Source organism: Callorhinus ursinus, unplaced genomic scaffold (assembly GCF_003265705.2).
Source record: "Callorhinus ursinus isolate GAN/ISIS: 27379988/994484 unplaced genomic scaffold, GSC_fseal_2.0 scaffold2, whole genome shotgun sequence".
Lineage (NCBI taxonomy): Eukaryota > Metazoa > Chordata > Mammalia > Carnivora > Otariidae > Callorhinus > Callorhinus ursinus.
This window is the reverse complement of record NW_027397064.1, coordinates 59,358,441-59,382,651: the sequence shown is the minus strand read 5'-3', so window position 1 is coordinate 59,382,651 and position 24,211 is coordinate 59,358,441. Positions and strand designations below refer to the sequence as shown.

Genomic DNA, 24,211 nt, shown 5'->3' with positions numbered 1-24,211 from the left:
ATAATTGGCTTTAGTATAAAATTATATTTTAGCCTAGATAATAGAAATGTTTATATAAAGGCTATTTATAAATTATTTCAAATACCTCAAACTAAAATGATAATGCTAGTTTTTATTTTTGCTTCTATTTTAGGTACCAAAATATAAACAGAATGGCAGATTGCTAGTGTTTGACCCAAAGGGTAAATGATTCATTACTTAAAAAGACTATATTTCATCACCATTTTGTCCTAAATATTAAGAAGATAGTCTACTTGAGTGATTGAATGTGGTTGAAGTCTTAGCAGTTAAATCCTTTATTAGATTGCTTGTCATTCAAAAAATGCTGAAGTGTATTTGCCAATCAGGAATTTCTGTTAGGAGTATCACTACAGAAAAAATACTGAATTGGTTTTTTTTTCTTCTCTTTCAGAAAAAGTGATGATTGAACCAAATGAAGCAATGTCAGAGTAAGAAGATGTCTCTGGTTGTGCAGCTGATCTATCACATGCCTTTTAAGCAATTAGAACTAGATAATGCAGTCATTTGTCACCCAATTAAATTTGAAAGGCCAGAAATGCATGGATTAGCACTTGAGCTTTTGCTTCAGTCAAACAATTGTTACTTAGATAAAAGAACATTTAAAATGAAAAATGAATTTTGATAAAAATTTAGAGGTATAGATAATAGTCATTTCTACTTTTTAAATGCTTAAATACCAAGTAGTCTGTATTTTACTTATATAACTTTCATTGTTCATTCCTATTTCCTTTTGATACTTGCCCATGTCTTTCAGAATATCCCTTTAAATGAATATTTACTTTAAAATTAAAGATTTACTATGAGATGAATCATTACTAAATAAGGGAAACTGATCACCCCAATTAGTTGAAGGGACTAATGTTAAAAAGAATCATGGTCCAGTTTCAGTATAGTAGCTAAATATTAAGTACCTGCTTTGTTCAAGGCACCGATTCTGATAATTCATCAAAACCTTTCCTGATATGATCATCTCCTACCTCCTGAGAAAAAAATTATATTATTAATTCCATGAAAAATTACACTTTGAAAGTTGATCATAAAACACATTCATAGTGATCAATTATTGGCAGATTGGTAGAATGGTGCCAAGCTGATATTATTTTGGTTTATTCTGAATAAATTTGGCTGGGAAATTTTTCACCTCGTGCAACATATATTTTAATTTTCATACTATCAAAGCTAAAAATTAAAATTAGAGTCCACCTTGGCCTTTGTTGTAAATTATATATTAAATACATACTTTTATATTAAAGAGAAAGAATGTATAACAGATCAAAGACAGAATCTATGTTTATTTCAGATTGTTATAGCTAATCAGAAAAAAAATAAATGCCACATTAAGTATATCAAGCTATATGTAAATATGTATCTATATCCAATTACATGGTTTGAAACATTTAAGTTTTAAAAATGTAAGAAAATTTTTGTAGTCTTTGAAGGAAGTATGATATAACTTTCAATAATAATAATAGGTCATTAATGAAAATAAATTATTATTGTGTCTGTGAATACTGATGTTCATAGATTGTAATAAGCAGTGTTGGAACTGAAGCAAAGGTTAAACCACATCCTGAGTTAAACCCCAGGGATAAATCAGATGCAGCCTGGGCCAAAATAGAAAAGCAGAGTGATTACTTGTTCTCTTGATCTCATTAATAATTGCATCTGCTTATCAAACTAATTTTTGCAAGGACAAAAAGATCATGTTCCCTTCAGTTCACTTACAGAAAAGAGTTTGGGTTTGGTTTGATGGTTGTTTGGAGTGAGGGAGGAGGAGGAATTGTTAGTGTAGCCCATAAGCTTCACAGGTGTGTGACTTTGTCACCTTGAACCTTACCCAGAGTTCAAGGTAAACAGGGCCAGTCCTAGAAAAAAAAAAGATCAAGTAAGAAAATAGAAAATCAGAGGACCTTTGCTGGAGGAGCAATGTGACCTGGAAAGTTGATGAATTTCCTCAGTATAGCTTTCATTCTCCTCTCTACCTCTCTGCTAACAGCACCTCCTCCTCTGCCGCCCCCCCCCCACACCAACTCCACTTCCTCCTTTGTCAGGTGAAGCAGTGGGAGTGCATTTGCCTTAATCTTCTGATTGCTTCTTTAGTCTGAGGCATAAGAAGTGTATGGACTTAGAAACAAAGAGTTTCAAATTTGGGGGCATGCAAAGCCCATATTTATTATTACCTCTTTTCCCCATGGATCCCATGTGTGAAAGATTTTGTCTACCCAACAAATTGCACTTAATTAACAATTTTCAGCAATAAAAGTACAATATATCTTTAATGCTAGATGAAGTTTTATAGCTCTTGGACCTTTGATCTCTTGGGTTTGGGGTCAAGCTTTCAAGCATACTTAAAGATGTTGAGGAGAATGGCTGAAGCAAATCCACAGCATTCAATTGAAAAAATTGTATCTATAGGTTTTCCATAATCATATGTTTTATCTCTTCTAAAATGAATGACAAGTTATTTTTTTTATTTCTATTTTTATACCTTAAGTAAATGCCTCTTTGGACGTAGACCAAGATTGGCAAGCAAACTTTGTACCTTACCAACACAAGTCTCTCTAAATGTAGCTAGGACATTCTCAGAAAAGTAAGTTTTAATCAATTTCAGTTTTAAGCCTATGTTTGACAAATTTAAATGGTTTTTAAAACAAAGTTTAAAATCTAAACTTACTGAAAAAATTATTAATTCCAATAGAAATTTGGGGCCACTTCATAAATATGCCTAAAGCTCTTAATAGATTTTTAGGAACAGTCCTAAAATCTAGGTTATCTAAGCTCTAACATAAATTTGTTTTAGAAGGATATCTAACTTGACTGACTCTCTGACTAAGTAGAAACTAAATTAAATATCTTCCATTTCCAAAGGATATTACATAAAGTAAAAATATGAATCTTTCCTCAACTGTAACTATTTGAATTAAAGAAAACAAATCTTTTAGAGTATACTGGTTACCTATTTTTCTTAAGTGGTTAGAGGCATTACCGTAAATAATGTCATTTTCTCAAATGGAAGTCAAAAGATTGAAGAGGAGGTTGGACTTTGGGACTTTGATTCTTTGAAACTATGTATGAGAAAGACTACAGAAAGTGAGCAGAAAAGGAATTCATATTTTACTGTTAAAATGATGATTTTGTCAAGTCTCATGTATTTTGATGGTATGTTCACTGCTTCCAAGTAGTAATATCCCATTTAATATTGGGCATTGGCTTCCTCCATGTTGTGTCATTAAGGTTATTAGAGGCATTTCCAATTATTTAAATACCCAGAACTATACCAGATAAATTCCCTCTCTTAGGGATATAATTAGTGAATATGTAAGTACCATACCTCATAAATTCTAAAGCACACATATTCTCTTACAATTGATGGCATCTTACACTTAAATTCGGCAGTGCTTTTTCTTTCTTAAATAACAGTATATCTTATAGTAAATACATGGTATCTTAGATTCAACAAAACACTAATTCGTTGTGGGGGGAAGACAGCAAAGTTCTTTTATTTAGATTAGATGGTAGAGCATATAAATTCTAGTAATCACTTGTGGCAAGCTTTGACGTAACGGGAATCTCACTAGAAATTAAATACTTAGCTGACTTCTCAACTTTTTAGATGTAGAGTTTCATCTTGGATCCTTTTTTTTTTTTTTTTCATAATTAGAAAATCAAGGAGGGCAGAGGCAGAACAAATGTAAATCAACTTTGAAGTTTTCATTACCAGAGAGGGGTTCTGCTTTAGGAGCATATACTGAGGAAGTGAGATTCCGTCCCCTCCCATAATACTAAGAATATAACAAGCTGTTCCGCCTATTTGCTAAATCACTATACAAGATCACTGACTTAACCATACTCATGTTCTAGATTCATATGTCAGTGGGAAAAAGAGCCAACGTAACTGGGGAAAGAAAATACTTCACATCTTTTTATATCTTGAAATGCAAAGTAGAAGTTGAATTTTTTTAATTTGTAAAGGAGACGTTTTTTTAAAAGAATCTTAAGACCACAGAAAAGAGACTTGGGATTATTTTTCCACCAGCATGAGTACCTGTCTTTGTAAACAGAGTGCACCACACATGAATCCTCTGTCTTAATGCATTATTATTGACATGAAGTTTCAGGGTTTAAAGGCTAAAAGAGAAAATTAACCCATTTTTATTTCAGCTACTTAATGAAAAAGCAGGCTACTTTATGTTATGACCAAGGTTTGATATTCGTCTTGGACTCTCTCTGTAAGTGTAGCATTTAGCAATGGTGAGAATTGGTCTATAAATCTAGAAAAAACCTCAAGGCTAGTATTCCTAGTTTTATTCCAACATATTACAATGATGTGGCAAAGACATTCATATAATTGATTGCTTGTATGCTCTATGTTAAAGAACCCTGAAAAGATTTTAAGGGTCATTACACAATGACAAATGCCAAGTAGAAGTAGAATTTTAATCATCAGTAAAAATTATTTTTAATGCTTTTCCACAAAAAAGATATTACATTTTAGCTATTCAGTTTATTGTTGATATATTCTGTGTTTATATTGTGTGTGTGAATGCATATGAAGCTTTAAACAGAACTGTGACCTAGGAAAGTATTTTTTCACTATTTACTTTAACATTTAGGAAGGAAGTCTCTTCAAAAAATATTGAAAATACAGCTTCTTTAAGGAATACGGAAAATAGAGTATCTTCAAAGTATATTGAAAATAAAGATACAGAAATGAATCTACAGTCTAAGCTACGGTCATCTTCCTTCTTAAAGGAAAACACAGGTGATAACATTTGTTTTGTGGGAGTAAATGTAGCTTCCAAATGAGCCCTCCTGCATGACCTTTGGGATATTGACAACTCTATAGGTCTGGAGCGGGTCAAAGGAACCAGTAATTTTTGAAATTCATGTACCACATGATTCTGATATGCAGTCCGGTATGGCATCCATGGTATACGTTATATAAAATGATAATGATGAGGTATTAAATTTTAAAATGAATTAAAATATCTATGAAAGCATTAGGTTCCATTCATTCAACAATGGTTTATTGAGTGCCAGGACTGTTTTAGAAGCTGTGGATACAATAGTTGGCAAATAGACAAGGTCCTTACTTTTATGAAGTTCACATTCTTGTAGGAGATAGTCAACTATTAAAAATAAATAATAAAAAATAAGGCTGTGACATGTTGTGGGGGCTGCTATTATAGAAATAAATGGCACCTAGGGGAGGACTATCTTAGCTCTAGGGATCAGAAAATTTCCCTTGATGCTCAGTGTTCGTGAATTGAAGGAGACCATTCCTGTGACATCACATGAAGTCCTTAATTCCTTATTATGACCTTCCCCTGATGACATCAGTGTGATGAGTCTGAGCAGGCTGGGTACCCACTGGAAGATCAGGGTGGCTGTGAGCTGAATGGAGAATGTAAATGAAACAGAAGCAGGTAGATGGCCTGAAGAGCCCAGCCATTCTAGGAAGGACCGGTATCCCTTTCCAGGGTAGCATTTTTTTTGTTAAGTCAGGAGTTTGCTTTAGAGTGGGGAGTTTTTATCAGCTTTTCCTTTTTTTTTTTTTTGGCCTGGGTTTTCTTAACATTGTCCTCTCTTGAGCTCTCCTGGATTTCCTCATTTTCTTTCTAACAAGTGTTTCTACATGATTTGGAGTAGCTAATGGCCAAACTCCCATGTCACAAGACTTCCCGACCCTCAAAATCTTCCATAAAAGCGAGGTGTCACACAAGCTCAGTTTGAAACTGTGTAAGACATCGGTAGAGCCAGAACAGTTGACAAGCTCACTCAGTAGTCTTTCCCAAAGAGATAATTTTTGGAAACACACAGTAAACTTTAAAAAAAAAAATTAGTTTAATGGTACTGTATTTCCGTATGTGTCGGAAAAAAGTAAGACATGGTTACAAATATGGACTTGAGCCACACTGACTGCCAGATCTGCCACTTGAATTTACTAGTGTGAAGTCGGGTAGGTTATTTAACTCTCTGTCCCTCAGTTTCATCTGTGAACAGGGTGACAATAGTATACACCTCATTGAGATGTTGAGAGAATTAGAGTTAACATATGTAATGTTCGGAAGAGTAATGGTATATAGTTTGTTAAGATTATTGTATGTTACTTTTATTCATACATATATCAGTTTCATGGATGGTAATATGATCTGATAAAATCTATATGTTAAAGTAGATTAAGGAAAAATATTGAGTAAATAGTATAGGTGATACTCATATATGACAAAATGAATGAAGATAGTGTAAGAATTAAACTATTGGAAAATGTTCCAATAGATTGTATCATGGAGATTTTACTTCTTAAATATTTCTCTAATCTGTCCTTCCTCTCCATCCCTATTTTACCAGTGCCCTATCATTAATCATCTCTCTCACCTGGACTTTTTAAAGAGACCTCTAGCCTCTCTCCTTGCTCTTTTTTTTTTTTCAGTCTCCCCTCAACTATACTGTCCACCCTGCTAGCCAACTGTTACTTCAGAAATGCAGAATTGATCATACTTGTTTTCCTACTCAAAATCCTTTATTAGTAGCCCCTTTATTCTTAGGATATGGTCCTAACTCCAAGGCTTCTGGTCCATAAGACCCCATGATCTACCTACCCTTCCAGACACATCTGTCACCATTGCAGTCTCAACCTTGACCCTCAAGCAGCGTCAAAGTGCTTTGTCGCACCACACGCATTCTTGTTTCTGCATTGGCTCATGTTGTCCTCTCTCTTTGGAAAAACTGATCCACTCAGACTGGACAATTCCTGACTACTCTCCAGAGTGGCAGGGGGCCCTCCTTTGTGCGCTCATTTACCTAGCACATGTCTGTCACCATACTTCCATACTGTTTTATAGCTATCCAGTATGTTTCTGACTCCCCACTTAGAGTGTGAATGAGTACCTGAGGTCAAGAACTGTTCATTTTTGTGTTCCTATGACTCCTCATAGTGCTGGGCACTGAATGGGGTAGTCATTAGTGCTTATTTTTATTTTTCAGTCATCTGTGTTTGGTCATAACTCCTGTGTCTTGACATTAAGAAAAATCATTAATAATGTTCTGTAGCCTCTGGTTATATCTAGAATACTTGACATGTCTCTTCCTAAGTTGTGTGTGTGTGTAGAAAAAGAAAGAACTTTATTCTCAAGTATCCAAGCAGTGACCTGACCTGCCTAAGAATTATTTACTGTTCAGCTTCTCCAGTCTTATTTTAGTCTCCAGGCTTTACTTCATACTTACTTTCCTATAAGAACAGTTTAGGAAATGTATTTCCTGAGGTAGAATAGCATTAATTTCTTTTTTCTTGAAATCACTATATTTTTTAATAAACAAATTGTTTTCCATATATTAAAATTTCAAGCACCAAACAATTAACACTAACATTAATTCAATGTTATTGGTTTGGATTTTTTCCTCATGGTAGTTTTATTACTTTTTTTGGAAATGGAAATCACATAAGTTCATTGTGGTGCTATTTAGTCATGAAAAAAATAGACTCTAGGAAACCATAGAGTAAACATGTACATTTGTTACATTTTAATTTAGGAGTAACCATTTTTAATGCTTGAACTTTTCAATATTTATTGATTAAATTATGTATATTTTAGGTCAAGTGAGCAAAGATGCAGTCCTTGCAGAGCAGGAGAAAAATAACAAACATTGCCTTCAGGATATTGATGATAAGTTGTCTGAATCAACAGACGATGATGGTGAAGATGATACCAATGATGAAGATAATGATGAAGACAGTAACCCTAATAAGGATACTCATGCCCCATTAGAATTAATGGCAGAAGTAAGTTTAACTTGCGTGTTGTAATTTAAGAAACTTAAAAATATTAAAATTACTAAATAGTGTAAAGCCTTGAAGATTTAAAAAATAGTAAAGAGATCCTTGCCCATATACAGATGCTCACCTAGCTACTCATCTCTCTCACTACCTTCATGAGGTTAGAGGTGAGAGAAGATTCTGGAAGTGACTTACAGTATTCTGGTAAAGGCAAAAGCAGGAATCAAAGAAGTTTTGGCATAAAACTCTGCAAGGACTGCTTTAAGGAATGCTTTCTACATAACTGGGCACCATGCTAGTTTTGGGGGATATTTAGAGGTAAATAAGAAAGATAGGTCCTTACCCTGAGAACTAACAATTACATATTATGTATATAGTACAATTTATAATAAGATGAAATGTGTGCCAGCAGAAGTATTTATGAGGTTCTCTGGGAATAAGGAGGATTAAGTGACTAATTGAGAATAGAAGTAGGAGAAATGGGAAAAAGGAAGAATTTTTAGAGGAAGAGACATGGAGTCTTAGAATCTTGAAGGAAGAGGGAAGCTCAGGAATTCATCTGATAAACAAGTGGAGAAGGCATTCCTTGCATAGGAAACAATATATACAAAGGCACTGAAGCCTGAAAGATCACATGCAAAAATTATACATAAACACTTACTGATAATTCTATGGAGAGCAAAACAGTTTTACCCCACTTGTGGTGTCACAGTTAACATTATACAACTTCACATATATTGTAAGAACTTCATAACAGTACATTTTAACTTCCGCCTTCTTATCCTTTGTATTATTGTCATACATTTTACTTCCATATATACTGTAAGCCCTATAATACACTGTTATTATTTTTATTTTTAATGGTCAATCTTTTAAGTTTTTTTTAATTGGGAAATATCTTTTTTTGAAATACATTTCTGGTGTTCTCTGTAGCTTTGTGTAGATCTGAATTTTCACCTGATATTATTTTCCTTTTACCTGAAAAACTTGCTATAGCATTTTTTCATAATGCAGTTCTGCCAGCGGTGAATACTCTCAGCTTTTGTCTATCTGAAAAAGTCCTAATTTTATCTTCATTTTTAAAGGATGCGTGAGCTAGAGATTTGTAGGTTGCCAGGTATTTTTCAGTACAGACGGTCCCTGACTTATATGGTTCAACTTAGAATTTTTTGACTTTACACTTATGTGAAAATGATACACATTCAGTAGAAACTGAATTTTGAATTTTTATTTCTTCCTTGGCTAGCAATGTGTGGTATGATTGCTCTCTCATGATGCTGGGCAGCTGTAACTCCCTGCCAACCATGCCATCATGAGGATAAACAAGTGATACACTTACAACCATTATGTTTTTCACTTTTACAGGATTCAATAAATTACATGAGATATTCAATACTTTATTATAAAATAGATGATTTTGCCCTAATGTAAGTGTTCTGAGCATGTTTAAGGTAGGCTAGGCTAAGCTATGATTTTTGTAGGTTAGGTGTATTAAATGAATATTTCAACTTATGATGCATTTATTGAGATATAACCCCATCGTAAGTTGAGGAAGATCTGTACTTTGAAAGGTTGCTTCATTGTCAAATAGTTTCCATAGTTCCAGACAAGGTGTCTGCTGTTACTACTTTTGACCACCTGTATATGTCTTTTTTCTAAGACTTTAAAGTTTTTTTCTTTTGTATTTTTATTTTTGGCAAATTGATTTTGATATACCTTGATGTGGTATTCTTCATGTTGCTTCTGTTCATTGAGATTCTTGGATCTATGAGTTTGTAGTTTACACCAGATTTGGAAAATGTTATTAAGTCTTCAAATAATTTTTTTTGACCTCTGCTCTCCCTCTCTTCTTCTGGGCTACAAGTTACATGTATGTTAGACCACCCAATGTTGATCCAAAGGTCACTGATGTTCCTTTTTTGTTTGTTTTCTCTATTTATTTCATTTTAGAAATTTCTACTGTTCTGTCTTCAAGTTCTGATCTTTTCTTTGTAGTTATAATCTGCTGTTAATCCCATCCTCCCTGCCTTCCTCTCTCTCTTTTTCTCTCTCCATATTTGTGTACATATATAAAATTTCATATATTTTATCATCTGTACAGGTTTTATTTAAATATTTTTATATCTATTCTCTCCTCATGTTCATATTTTACTTTTGAGCATATGACATATTTATAATAGCTATTTTAACATGCTTGTCTGCTGTGCTATCATTTTTGTAATTCTGGGTCAGCACCAGTGTATGGGTCATATTTTTCTGCATCTTTGCATGCCTGGTAATTTTTTACTGAATCCTAGACATTATAAATTTTATGTTCTTTGATACAAGTTTTGTTGTTTTCATTTAAATATTTTTGGATTTTCATCTGGGATATAGTTGAGTTTCTTGGAAGCAGGTTTCTCTTTTGGAGTCTTGATTTTTAAGCTTTGTTGGGAGGGTCCAGAGCAGCCTTTACATTGTAGGGAGACTACATATATGTAGTCTAAGGCAGTTCCCTAATGAGGACTCTTCCCAGTGCTCTGTGTATTAAGAGGACCTTCCACTCTGGCTGGAGAAAGCATGAGCTCTGTTCAGACCCTGTGTGAGATCCAGTGATTGTTCTCCCTAATCATTCCAACAGTTCTTTCCTAGCCTTAGTTAGTTTCTGCATACTCATGCAGATGAATTCCAGCCAAAGACTCAAAAACACACCTCTGCAGATTGCTGGAGCTCTCTGGAAAATATAACATTGGCCTCTCTGAACTTCAGACTGTCTTATTTCAACTCAGATCACTGGTCTCTGGATGCTCCCTCTCTGTGCTGGTACCTGGAGACAGCCCACAGCTGTAAACTGAGGCAGTCATAGGACCCACCTTTTTCCCTTCTCTCAGATCATTCTCCTATGACACCTGCTGTCAATTACTGAAAACTCTTGTTTCATATATTTTGTACAATTTTCTGGTTGTTTTAGGAAGGAGAGTAAATCTGGTCTCTGTTAACTTCATCATGGGTAGAAGCCTCGATTAGAGTTTTAACATAAAGAAAATACTAATGTGCTTGCCTTTTATATAATTTAACCCAAATGCCAGCCATATAAAGAAATCAGACACATTTACTGTATTTTCCTCCTAGAATAAAGCATATATAGTTTTGAAACTATCTTAGTATTATAAGTTGCTTTTACCAAGGGAGAAAAAAATTGATGCCAAGTATTGGAAAGATTTTACTTAGCCACATTTCCTTTGATTGAACATCTAAATCATTCATGAATCATAGAGCATTCAAAGACCCTATTTGCCATAACCAAACTCTTTGGAGTTGTTCGTTTTATTTCTTCTCTATTTGTTTTTTGACATTTAATTATAAAAGTAATCCATGACTTCATTTTCAGGTAAATATTCAGACAGTATGAGATTGCTGATGTTCAGATCTTACTATACCTGTGCTTAAGCTCTTTGGTTTTCAGAATGCATCCCTTTTTCATTTCTCAATTTATAATTTTTTTTAATTTTTTTAAGATTTATTTATTTGAGGGGCCCCTGGGTGGCTCAGTCGTTAAGCGTCTGGCTTCGGCTCAGGTCATGATCCTGGGGTCCTGGGATCGAGCCCCACATCGGGCTCCCTGCTCAGCAGGAAGCCTGCTTCTCCCTCTCCCACTCCCCCTGCTCGTGTTCCCTCTCTTGCTGTGTCTCTCTGTCAAATAAATAAATAAGATCTTAAAAAGAAAAAAAGATTTATTTATTTGAGGGGGTGTGCAGAGAGAGAGAATCTCAAGCAGACTCCCTGCTGATCTTGGAGCCTGGTGTAGGGCTTGATTTCATGATGCATGAGTTCATGACCTGAGCTGAAATCAAGAGATGGATCCTTACTGAACTGACTCAGCCACCCAGGTGCCCTCAACTTTTTATTTTAAAATTTTCAAACCTATAGAAAACTTGAAAGATTAGACACAAACCAAGAAACAAACTCTTAACTGTAGAGAATAAACTGATGATTACCAGAGGGGTGATGGGTGGGAGTATGGGTGAAAGAGGGGTTGGGGATTAAGGAGTGCACTTGTGATGAGCAGTAGGTGATGTATGGAATTGTTGAAGTGCTAAATTCACCTGAAACGAATATAACGCTGTATATTATCTGTGATGGAATTAAAAAAAAAATAAAGGTGGTTAACAACTAAAATCAAAACATGAATTTTCATGGAATCCTGACTAGAAAAAAATCCAGCTGTAAAAACATTTTAAAGACAAATTGGGAAGTCTCAATTTAAATGTAATATTTTATTACAGAATTATTGTTAATTTTCTTAGATATGTTAAGGATATGATGTTACATTGAAGGATAAACTTAGGAGACCCATGCTTGAATATTTCAGGGTGAAGTTTAACAATGTCTGCAACTTACTTTCAAATGTTTCTGTGGAAAATATATATGTAGGCTATATCTACATCTTATCTATCAAAAGAGAGAGATAAAGCAAATGTAGCACAATGTTAAGAAGCATTGAATCTAGGTAAAATGTATACATGTATTCATTGTTACAATCTTTAAATTCTTCTTTTTTTTTATCATGATAAGTGTACTCTTTAGTCCAGAATATTCCATCGTATATATATATACCACATCTTCTTTATCCATTTATCTATCAGTGAACACTTGGGCTGCTTCCATAATTTGGCTATTGTAAATAATGCTGCAATAAACATAAGGGTGCATGTATCCCTTTGAATTAGTGTTTTTGTATTGGGGGGGGGCAAATACCCAGTAGTGCAATTACTGGATCGTAAGGTGGTTCTATTTTTAACTTTTTGAGGAACCTCCATACTGTTTTCCAGTGGCAGCACCAGTTTGCATTCCCACCAACAGTGCAAGAGGGTTCCTTTTTCTCCATACACTTGCTGTTTCTTGTGTTTTTTATCATTCCAACACGTGTGAAGTGATATTTGTAGTTATGATTTGCAATTTGCATCATCGGGATGATGAGTGATATTGAGCATTTTTTCATGTGTCTCTTGGTCATCTGAATGTCTTCTTGGGAGAAATGTCTGTTCATGTCCTGCCCATTTTTAATTGGATTATTTGGTTTTTGGGTGTTGAGTTGTATAAGTTCTTTATTACATTTTGGATACTAACCCTTTATCAGATTTGTCATTTGCAAATATCTTCTTCCATTCAGTAGGTTACCTTTCAGTTTTGTTGATTGCTTCCTTTGCTGTGCAGAAACTTTGTATTTTGTTGTAGTCCCAGTAGTTTATTTTTTGCTTTTGTTTCCCTTTGCTCAGGAGACATATCTAGAAAAATGTTGCTATGGCTGATGTCAGAGACATTATTGCCTGTGTTCTCTTCTAGGATTTTTATGGTTTCAGGCCTCATATTTAGGTCTTTAATCCATTTTAAGTTTATTTTTGTGTATGGTGGTCCAGTTTCATTCTTTTACATGTATCTGACCAGTTTTCCCAATGCCATTTGTTGAAGAGACTGTCTTTTTCCCATGGGATAGTCTTTCCTGCTTTGTTGAAGATTAATTGACCATATAATTGTGGGTTTAGTTCCTGGTTTTCTATTCTGTTCTGTTAGTCTATGTGTCTGTTTTTTGTGCCAGTACCATACCGTTTTGATTACCATAGCTTTGTAATATAATTTGAAGTCTGGAATTATACCTCTAGCTTTGCTTTTCTTTTTCAAGATTGCTTTGGCTATTCGGGGTTTCCACAGGTGGTTGTGTATTTCTGATGAGGGGCAGGGGAGGGAAATGGAGCCTGCCAGCTCCTCTGTTCCTGGAGAAGTTCTTCTGCAAACTCTGAGCTCGGTAACTAAATCTCCCTCCCATAAGCCCCAGACGCCTTTCAAACTGCTGTTTCCAAGCCTATCTCTGCAGGCTCTTTGCTGTACTGTCTCTTTAATGGTAGGTGCTCAGCTTCCTATTGCCCTCTGGGCTCTCCCAGAGCCAAGCCTGCTGATTTTTAAAGTTCCAGGCTTTAAGTACCGATGGTTGTAAGCACTCACCAATTTCAGCCCCTCTGATTTTCAAAGCCAAATGCTATGGGGATTCCTCTTCCCCTTGCAGGCTCCCCCATGTGATAGTCTTGTTTCTCACCCCTCTTCATGCCCGTGGCTCCCTCCCTCCCGTGTTCAGATCCATGGAGTTTGAGTTCCCACTGAGTCCTTGCCTTTTCTATCTTCTTCGATGTGGCTCTTCTCTACGTCCAGTTGTGGAGTTTGTTTGGCCAGTCTTAGGGTCATTATCTCTGTTGTTTGCAGGGATGAGTGTTACCTAGTTGTATTCATGGGATGAAGTGAGTGTAAGGACCTCCTACTCTGCCATCTTCTCTGAAAGTCCCAACTCTTTATTTTGAATTCACAAATAATTTAAAACCAATTTGTTTAAGCCTCTCTTCTCATTTAACTTTAGCTTGACTTTGAAGTTTTAAGCAATTCTCATGAAAGTCTTTAGCCAAATATCCATTGCATGAATTTAATTTCACTGCAGTTTGAACTGTTGAAATATGTATATTTTTGTTAACACACACACCCAAAAATAGGTCAATGCAAAGGACACTTATTGATTCCATGTTCCTTGTCATTTTCTGAGGCTAGTATTATTAATATGATGCTTTGTTAAATAGACTAGATCTTAGTTGATATTGAGAAATTCTTGTTAATTTTGTTAGGTGTACTAGTCATAGTGTAATTGGGTTTTTAATTTAAAGTGAAATGAGATGATATCTGTAAAAGTCTTTAAAATAATCTAGGCAAAATAATAATAATAATAAATAATCTAGGCAGTGGAGAAAAGTGTGTGGTGATATTGATAAAATCAGATTGGCAAAATATTAATTTTTGAAGGTGAGAATTGGGGCTATGTACTTCTTTTACTATTTTTTCTACATCTGTGTATATTTAAATTTTCCATAAAGATTTAAAAACAAACAGTAGCTGTATATTATACTGGTCATATTCTCTGACTCTGATCAATTAAACTACACATTGAAAACAAAAATGACTACAATAACAAAACTACTTAAAACTAAAAGATATTCTTCTAGATGACGCTTGAATTAAAAATCAAAATCAAAACTAAACACACAAACTATTTAGGAAATAGTGATAACTACAACACCAAATTTTGAAACTTTATAAAAAAGCTCAAAGTTTCAAATGCTTTGATGATGATGATGATGATTAAAGGAGGAATGACAACAAATGAACTAAATATTAATGCCAGAGCCTAGAAAAAGAACAAAATAAACATAATGTAAATAAGAAAAAGAATTCAATAAAATTCAAAGTAAAAACCAAATTAGTATATCTGTTTGAGAGCAGGATATTTGAAAAAAGAATGACATAGATAAACCACAAGATGTCGTAATTAAAATGGAAGGAAACCACAAATAGTAGTAAAAATGGACAGATCTTAACCTTAGACAAAAAGATTTTAAAAATATAAGAGAATTCTATTTAATGAGTTTAATATAGCATTTATTAATAATATGGCAGTAAGTGGGGATTGTGGTGAAAGTAATGGCTTATAGAAAAATCTTCAGAAGAATTCTTTTTACTTTAGAAAAATGTAAATAATCTAATACTCATGGAAGAAACCGAGAAAACTGGTAGAGAACTTCGTAAAATGGTATCTGGGTATGTATCACATGTCTGGAAACATGTGGGAAGTGTCTTTTCTAATACGCCATGCCCCTGTCTCTTGCCCAATAAGCCTAGTGTGCCTGCCTGGGTTCAGAATATGTCTCACACAAGCAATAGCAACCATCCAAGTGTAGGGTTATTTTTTAATGGAAGCAGTCTAAATAAGTTAGAATAGGAGATTAGTAAACTGTAGCCTAAGTAAAAAATATAAGCATATTTAATTTTATGGGGGAAAAAGATCATGATATGTGGTTTATTTTTAAAAAGTTACTGAGTAATCTTAGTTTTTGTAAATATATGTTCATTGATGGAAAAACACTAAAACAATACACATGAAGATGCTAAAAATAAACATCTCTGGATGGTAGAAATGTAAATGCTTTTTAATTGGGGACAGAATGTGTTTATTTAGCTTTTAAATTTCCTACATACAAAAATATGTACTACTTTGTAACAATAAAAATAGAATAAAATAGCAAAACAAAAACTAGATGGTATAAGAGCTGGAAAATATTAAATATACATCATTGTAAATCTACATTTTTTTAAACTTAACATTGTCATGTAATCATGGATGAAGTTTATGAATAAAAGTGTCTGAATCAAAGGGATATTAAAGTGATTAATGTCTTTATTATCTCTGCCAGTTGAATCAACCTATTTATTCTCAAGTTGTTAAGTGGTAGATATGTAGTATGGCTGCAGCAACATGGAGGTATCATACTTGTTCTCTGTTGCCTTGCCATGGGAAGTCCTTAAATAATAGATTGATTGATTATAGACTCACTCCTGGAAAAACATGTAAATGTTAAAAGCCAAATAGTTCATCATTAATGGAATATTTTTTAGGGAGTTTATAATTGACATTTAAATTCTCTCTGGGGAAAGTACTTATCTGAAGAATTTCTTAATGTTTTCCAGTTCCTGAGAGCAGAAATGGGCCAAGACTACCATTTGGCAAAAAAATTATGTCAGATGAGTAAGTGCAAAATACTTTTCTGTTTTCTAATTTTTCTTTGTTTCTGCATGCATTCCATAATATGTAAGATGGTCTGATTATTAGAGCTGAGTGAATTCCCTGATAGTGTCTCAGTGATTCCTTATTAATAAGTTAAGTTGATTGGTATAAAGACTAATTTAGACTTCTAGAATAACTGAGTGGGATAAACTAACAAAAACTAATCGTCACTGGAAAATAAGTCAAAATCTTTACCTTACAGATAATGGGTTAGTAACTTTATGCCTTTAGTTTCAAAGAAGTGCCAGGGAGTGCAGCAAACCTTCTTAACATGCATTTCACAATATTTGAGTGCCTACATGTGCCAGGCACTGTTTTAGGCACTGGAAATACAGCAGTCAATAAGACAGATAATCCCACATTTGTATCTAGTATCCAGCAGATAACAAATTCATATATAATTAGCCTGTCATAAATGATAGGTGCTATGGAGAAAAATAAAGTAGGGAAGAAGGAAGAGAAAGTACTAGAAAGAGGCAAAGCAGTTTTTAATAGGATGGTCCAGGAAGGCAGGGTTCATAGCAAATGTACCCAGATGTGAGTGTGCCTGAGGAGGAACAGCAAGGAGGACAATGTAACCAGAGTAGAATATGCAAGGGGAAGTGTGACAGGGGATGAGGTCAGAGAGGTTATGGTTTGGAGGTTCTGTAGATTGCATAGTACCTTTTCACAATTTAAGGACTTTGGCTTTTTGTCTGAGCAAGGTGGGAAATCATTGGATGCTTTTGAGTAGAGGAATGATCTCATCTACCTTATTTTTCTTTTTCTTTGAAATTTTTAGTGATTTGGCTGATGTATCTTATACTCAGCTCTTGTTTTTCCATTTCTTTTTATTTCTATCCTTCATTTTGGAATTTTTCTATTGACCTACCTGTTTTTGAGTTAACCTGTCCTATCTTCTGCTGTGTTCAATCTGCTGTTTAAACTATCTAGTGACAGTTGGTTAAGCGTCTGCCTTTGGCTCAGGTCATGAGCCCAGGGTCCTGGGATCAAGCCCCGCATCGGGCTCCCTGCTCAGCAGGAAGCCTGCTTCTCCCTCTCCCACTCCCCCTGCTTGTGTTCCCTCTCTCCCCCTCTCTCTCTCTGTCAAATAAATAAATAAAAATCTAATATATATATATACATCATATATATATATAAAATACGTTAGTCATAATTATTTTGAAAGAGAAAATGGCAACTCTATAATTAAACTTTATTGATAATAGGACTCAAAATATTAGCTAGTGTTAGACCTAAGTCTTACAGTGAAAGTCCTTCGATGAAAATGTGGTATAGGGCTCGTGAGGGGCTACTCTTACTTGCCTCACACAGACTCTCCACTATGGATGCCGTACTTCTTAAATCATTGGCTGATTTTTAAAAGGGGTTTCTTGAATGCTTTTATCCTACTTATTTTTTATCCAAAATAATTTGCCTTGTGTAATCCTTTCAAGCACTTTGACCTTTAGAGCCATCAAATAAATATTTGGATTAAAACTATTTGGGGGTGGTAAACAAATATACAATTACTGATCAGAAGGAATCCTTCCAGAGAACCATGTCCAGTTGTCTATTTTTGTAAATAAGGAAGCAGAAGCAGAGAGGATAGCCGCTTGCTCAGCACTCTTCGAGGCGCTAGCGGCACAGCCAGAACCCGAACTCAAGCTGCCACCTCCCACAGCACCTTTCCTTTTTGAGGACTGCTGTGGAAGGGAGTGAGTCCGCAGCTTTCCCTCTCAGTTCTCAGAGTCTCTTGTGGAGCCTAGTGATGGGAACATGTATATATTATATTTCCATATCCATCAGTCATTTTAGAAAGCCTCTGGCTGAAGCTTACAAAATATATGCCCTGACATCACCACATCTGTCAGTCAGTTTTGGCTTTTAGCCCTGCAGTATGCTACATAAACAGTAGGTGCTCAGTAAAATGCTTACTGATTTGACGCAAACCAGTGAACACACATTAAGTGCCAGGTCAGTGGGGATGAAAAAGTTCAAGCTGATCTATCCTAATGGGGTTATGTCCCTGTAAAACATCTCCCTCCCTCCCTCCTTCCCTCCTTCCCTCCCTCCCTCCCTCCCTCCCTCCCTCCCTCCCTCCCTTCTTTCCTCCCTTCCTTCCTTCCAACAACTACATACCAAGCTCCAGCTCTGTACCAGACATTATGCTGGGAGCTGGAGAGAAAGCAGGAATCCTAGCACACATGCTCTAAACCATTTTGGGTTTGACATTAACTATGGTTTGGTTTAGTTTTTACCCCTACTGGCTCATCCAGAAATACTAGTCACTCTTTTCTGTAAGTGTCAAATAGCAGTGCCTCAAACTCAGGATTAGACTATAGGAAAGGAGGTGTGGAGAGCCCTAAGACAGGCCCCATGATCCAGGGAGCCAGTTGGGAAAGAACGCTGCTCCCAGGAGGAAGGGGAATGACTGGAAACTTGGGCAGAGAGGCCCAGGGATGGGAGTGGGGTCTGGGTGCATGCAAAATAGGATTGGCTACCCCTGAGGCAGATTCCAGCCAACTGTATGAAATTAGGGAGACCCAGGACTAGCAATGTCAAACAAGTTCAAGTTCAAGAAAGAACAGAGAGTTGGAGGCGCTGTCTCAGGGAGGAGAAAGTACTGGTTTGATGCTAATAGGAAACACTTGGCTGAGGACTGCCCAAAGTTCCTCTCTGTATTCAGAACAACAGACAAAGTGAATTTTTTTCATCTAGGATGGACCCCAAAATATTTTATATGTAAGTGTTTACAGTATATTGTTTTGTCTTTTTTTTCTATCTTCTAGCTCTTCTACAGAACACTTCCCCTTTTCTCTCTATATATATTTGTATATTTATGTATGTAAACAGATTATTTACACGTTTATATATTTATATATGTATGTATTGACCACCTACTAATAATGGGAGGATTCTTGAATACCTTGTTTAATTCTTAAAACAATTCTATGAGGCAGATATTATGAACCCCACTTTACAGATGAGGAAACTGAGTCTTAGCAAGGAATACTAATTCACCAAATTCACAGAACTACTAAGAGGTAGAGTTAGGATTAGATCCTAGGTCTGGCTTGAAAGCCTCTGATGTCCGGCTATATTTCCATTTCCTCATTTGATTAATAAACATATTTCTGTGGGCACCTGGGTGGCTCAGTCGTTAAGCGTCTGCCTTCGGCTCAGGTCATGATCCCACGGTCCTGGGATCGAGCCCCACATCGGGCTCCCTGCTCCGCAGGAAGCCTGCTTCTCCCTCTCCCATTCCCCCTGCTTGTGTTCCCTCTCTCGCTGTGTTTCTCTCTGTCAAATAAATAAATAAAATCATTTTAAAAAATAAAAAATAAACATATTTCTGGTCAAGAAGGCAGGGACTTGGAAAGGGGGTAATTTTATGGGTCAGTCAGGCTTAAAATGGTTCCTGTGGTCAACTAGTATATTTTCTTTGTATCAAAGGCAATTAATTTATATAAAATAATGCATCCTTGTCCCTTTTAAAATGTTTTATAAACTCATTTTCTGAATAAAGCCGCTGGTTGCTAATGTTTCCTTGCTGTCCAGTCACAGTAAAGTCATTTATATCTCCATTGGGCTTCAGGGGTTCCCGCCTGGCAGTCCACATGCCTACGGTTTCTTTTCTCTTTGTCCTGACTTAAAAAAATTTGTTTTGGGTTCCCCCAAGAAATTTTATTTGTCAGTGAAGGCTTGAATTTTATCTGTCTTCCACACACAATTTTTATATGTGCCCAGGATTTCATCTGCTGTTTTCCTGCTATGTTGTACAGAACTGATATCTCAGCTGTATGCCATTTCTTGCCAGGCATTGGAGGCATCCTGGAAGGGTGGTTTTTATATTAGGCTGACAGTCAAGAGTTCCAACTACTTTTCTTAGTTCAGCTCATAATTGACGATGACATTTTGTGCCAATCTTTCTGTTTATTGGTCTCTTTACCTGTAAGAAGGGAACCTGCTGCTCACTCTCCTCAGAGCACAGCAGTGCTGCTCACAGGCAGCCCAACATTTTACACCAACCATTTAGGCCTGGAAGACCTACTTCATCAATTATAATTGTAAGTGTTTAAAAATAATGGTCTCAAAACCAAAATGTTTCTCATCACTTTGGTCTAACAAAATACAGATAGATGTATTTTCAGAAAGGATAGTTACAATGAAGTTTCCTTCCTTCCTTTTTTTTTTTTTTTAAGATTTTATTTGTTTTTTTTGTCAGAAAGCCCACAAACAGAGGGAGTGGCAGGCAGAGGGAGAAGGAGGCTCCTCCCTGAGCAGGGAGCCCTATGTGGGACTCCGATCCCAGGACTCTGGCAGACGCTTAACCAACTGAGCCACCCAGGCATCCCATCTTTCTTTTTTTGGGTAAAATAAATCACTTTTTCCTATTAACCTACAGTATAATTTTATCTAGGCATAAAAGGACTGCTTTCTACTATTCACTTATTCCATTTTTTAATGTTTTGAGGGCTCCAACTCTGTGTCAGGCACTCTCCTAGGCATGCAACAGTGAAAAAGACCAATGTTCTGTCTACCCTAGACTAGCCTCCAGTCTGAGGGACTTAGAGCCCTACGGGCAGCAGAATCCCCTGGCTCCTGCCCCAGCTCTTTAGCCAGAAGGAAACATCCACTGAATGTTTAGGAAGGAGCCAAGTCTTTCTCTAGGTCCAAAACCATTTCCGGAAAACTCACCGTGCACCAAGGACTGGATTAAGTGCTTTATCTACATGATCTCATTGATTCATCAAAACAGCCTAATGTGGCCAATAGTGTTATTACAGATAAGGAAACCGAGATACATAGATATTAAATATTTTCCCCAAGGAGACCCAACTAGACAGTGGCAGAACCAGGATTCACATCTGAGTCTTTCTTCAGGGCCCATACTGGGATCTGCTTATGGGCTCAGGTTGGGAACAACTCCCAGACCCTAACTGAGTGTGCTAGAGACTTTTCTTATCCTTTTACAAACCCTACTAGCCTGTGAAAGAGTAAGGAGAATTTTATATTCATCACCTAGAATACATATTTCTGGGCTAAGTTTCAAAGCAGATACCTTTCCCTCACTTTGAAAATTGACATTTGCCAATGGTTTTTGTTAAACCAGAAGAGCAGCTGATTCTACACTCCAGTCCCATGGAATAATCCTAATTCCAACATGAAATTTTCTAAACTGTATTTAAGATTGCTTATTAAGTGTTACGTCAAAAAGGATTCCATGGGAATAATAAGTTGGGGAAACCACATTCTCCAATCTATAAGATTCATAATAGTTATGAGCATATTAGTGGTTCTGTAAAATCCTACAGTTGTTCCTATTGTAAACTTTCCCTGATTAACCTCATTTGACCTAGTTTCCCAAATATGTATTAACATCTTAAGAACCTAGTATCTCAAGGGGCGAGTTAGAGAAACTGCTCTAAGAAGAGGCTCGGAGAAAGATTTAGACTGCTAATGATAAGTATATTTGAGTCCAACTTAAAATGAATTAAAAGATACTTTTATTAGAAACCTTAAAAGGTGTCTAAATACCTATAGGATCCTTAAAAGCAGCTTCTGAGCAGGTACACAGTCATGCTAACCCAGATAGATAGTAAATTGTTATGTACGTAGATTAGGAAAGAGAGACACTGGTTTGGTGTGTCAGGATGCAAGCCATATGGGATGATGTCCTGTAAGCCCCGGAGTCTAGTTAAACCATCCACAATTTGTCTTACTCTTAGTCAGGTGAACGGCACACTTGATGTTTCAGTGCCCCCTAGGGGTCATCAAGATATTACATGGGAGTCACAACATTAAAAGGATAAAGCAGAATTATGAATACTCCTCAAGGCGCACAGTGTTCTCATTAGCGAAGCCTCCACATTTTGCAGGATATGTCCCTTGTTTGGTTATAGTCAAAAAACACTTTGGCTACAAGGCCTGTGGGGAAAGCCTCATAGTGATGGAGATTGCATTCTTTAGACAGGAGGTAGAAAATATAATGAGAATTATTTCTCTTACAGTGCACCTACGATAAGTAGATCATTTTCTCTATTTGCACTTAGGTATTCCTGTGGAATAATTGTTGGTATTTATTGGCTTGTGCATTTTCACTTACTCTGATTGGCAGTTCCAGTCTCATTCTGAGGAACCTGTTTGCTGAAAACACTTTGAAGATTAGTAACAAAACTTCTGTTGTCTATTTTCAGTCCTAATCTATGAACCAGAAAATCCTGAGGCCAAGGAGTTTTTCTCACTTATTGAAGAAATGTTGCTGATGGGTAAATTTAAAAATTGAAATTCCTTCTTTCTCACAGAACTATGAGCAGTCACTATTTAAAAACCCATTATCCCAGGAGATTGGTGAAGTCCACCCTCAGGAAGTGGTTAAGAAAAGGCTAACTGGTTGTCTTTGGATGGTTTAATGAAACCAGCTTGGCCTTTGTGGGTGGTCAAGGTGAATCCCTTTTCTCCGTGGGGTTGTGGAACTGCCCAAGTGAAGCAGGTTTCCTGGACACCAGGCATCGGGCACTGACGGAGTCTTCACAGGGCACAGAACATGCTCATTGCCACACATGTTAGAGGAGCTATCCCACAATTCCAAGGAAAACCAGTACCCTCTAAATTACCCTGCATCGCACTCCTATTTAAGAATTATGGTAACAATAGTAAAAAATGTATATGTATTTTTATAGACCTATGTTTTAAATTTACTCTAAATCTGTAAACATCTTTATACCAGTAAGAATATAGTCTTCTTTGTACTACTACTTTGAATCCTACATATAGTCAGCAAAGTTTGGCTCAGTCCTCAGGTTCCAAAGATGGGTATTTCTTAGTGGCGGGGGAAGCAAGGAGAGTTACGATTTTTCAAAGAGTAGAAATATCAAGAACATTTTAAGCAATTCTCTTCCTTTCCGTGGCAGAGAAATCCCAAAATCTTGAGGAAGATGATGAAGATAGTGAAGAAGATAGTAGCGGTGAGAGTGAAGGAGAAAGCAGTGAGGAGCTAAGTGAAGAAAGCTCTGATGAATGTGAAGACGGGTGATGAAAGTTGCTGCTATGGTTCATTCTTCATGTATTTTCATTACTGTATACCATGGAAATATAAAGAACAATGCTGCATTTTAATCTGATTGTTTTTATTTGTCACACAGTTCTTACAATTTTTCCATATTGGTTTGAGCTCCTACTTAATGTTCAGGTCTTACCTCTATGTGAGTTACTCAGAGAGGAAATTAATAATGGAAAATACTTACATAGCACCAACCATGTACCAGGTACTGTTCGGCACATATTAGTTTATTTAATCCAACAAACCCACGAGGTTCAGCTTAAAACAACACAAATTTATTATCTTACAGTTCTGGAGGTCAGAAGACCAAAATGAGTGTCACTCAGCCAAAATCAGGGTGTCAGCAAGGCTGCACTCTTTTGGAGGCTCTAGGAGAAAATCTCTTTCCTTGCTTTTTCCAACTTCTAGAGCTTATGCACAGTCCTTGGCTCATGGCCCCTTCCTGCATCTTCAAAACCAGCAACATCTGGCTGAGCCCTTCTCATGTTGCCATCTCTCTAATCCTCTCTCCCCTGTGTTGTGATTTTTGTTAAATTAACATTTGTTAGGAAGAGCCCTGGTGTGTCAGATGGCAAGTGATGCTTCCACAAAGACCACAAGGGAAAGTAAAATAGGGAAGTTTATTACAGGTCCTGGGGGAGGTACATGGCATGCATCAGAGGGGCCACATAGGGAGGTCAAGATGCAGACAGAAAGTGGACAGCAGGACCTGGGGCATGCCTTTATTAGG

General features: G+C 36.2%; 1 protein-coding gene across 7 annotated transcripts in view; it reads left to right on the top strand.

Annotated features, from left to right (window-relative positions):
* ERICH2 (glutamate rich 2) overlaps nt 1-23,542 on the top strand; it is a 31,898-nt gene extending 8,356 nt beyond the window's left edge. For 2 of the 7 annotated variants that reach the window (XM_073882662.1, XM_073882669.1), the window contains 8 exons: nt 134-182; nt 413-449; nt 2,516-2,611; nt 4,635-4,783; nt 7,617-7,804; nt 16,340-16,397; nt 22,616-22,687; nt 23,333-23,542. In XM_073882662.1, coding sequence (XP_073738763.1) covers nt 134-182; nt 413-449; nt 2,516-2,611; nt 4,635-4,783; nt 7,617-7,804; nt 16,340-16,397; nt 22,616-22,687; nt 23,333-23,454 — 771 coding nt within the window. In that variant the 3' untranslated portion in view covers nt 23,455-23,542. Of the gene's footprint in view, nt 1-133; nt 183-412; nt 450-2,515; nt 2,612-4,634; nt 4,784-5,343; nt 5,448-7,616; nt 7,805-16,339; nt 16,398-22,615; nt 22,688-23,332 lie in introns of those variants that run through there. The other 5 variants (XM_073882675.1, XM_073882680.1, XM_025851410.2 and 2 more) reach the window with 4 other exon arrangements.
* Nucleotides 23,543-24,211: the final 669 nt, after the last annotated feature.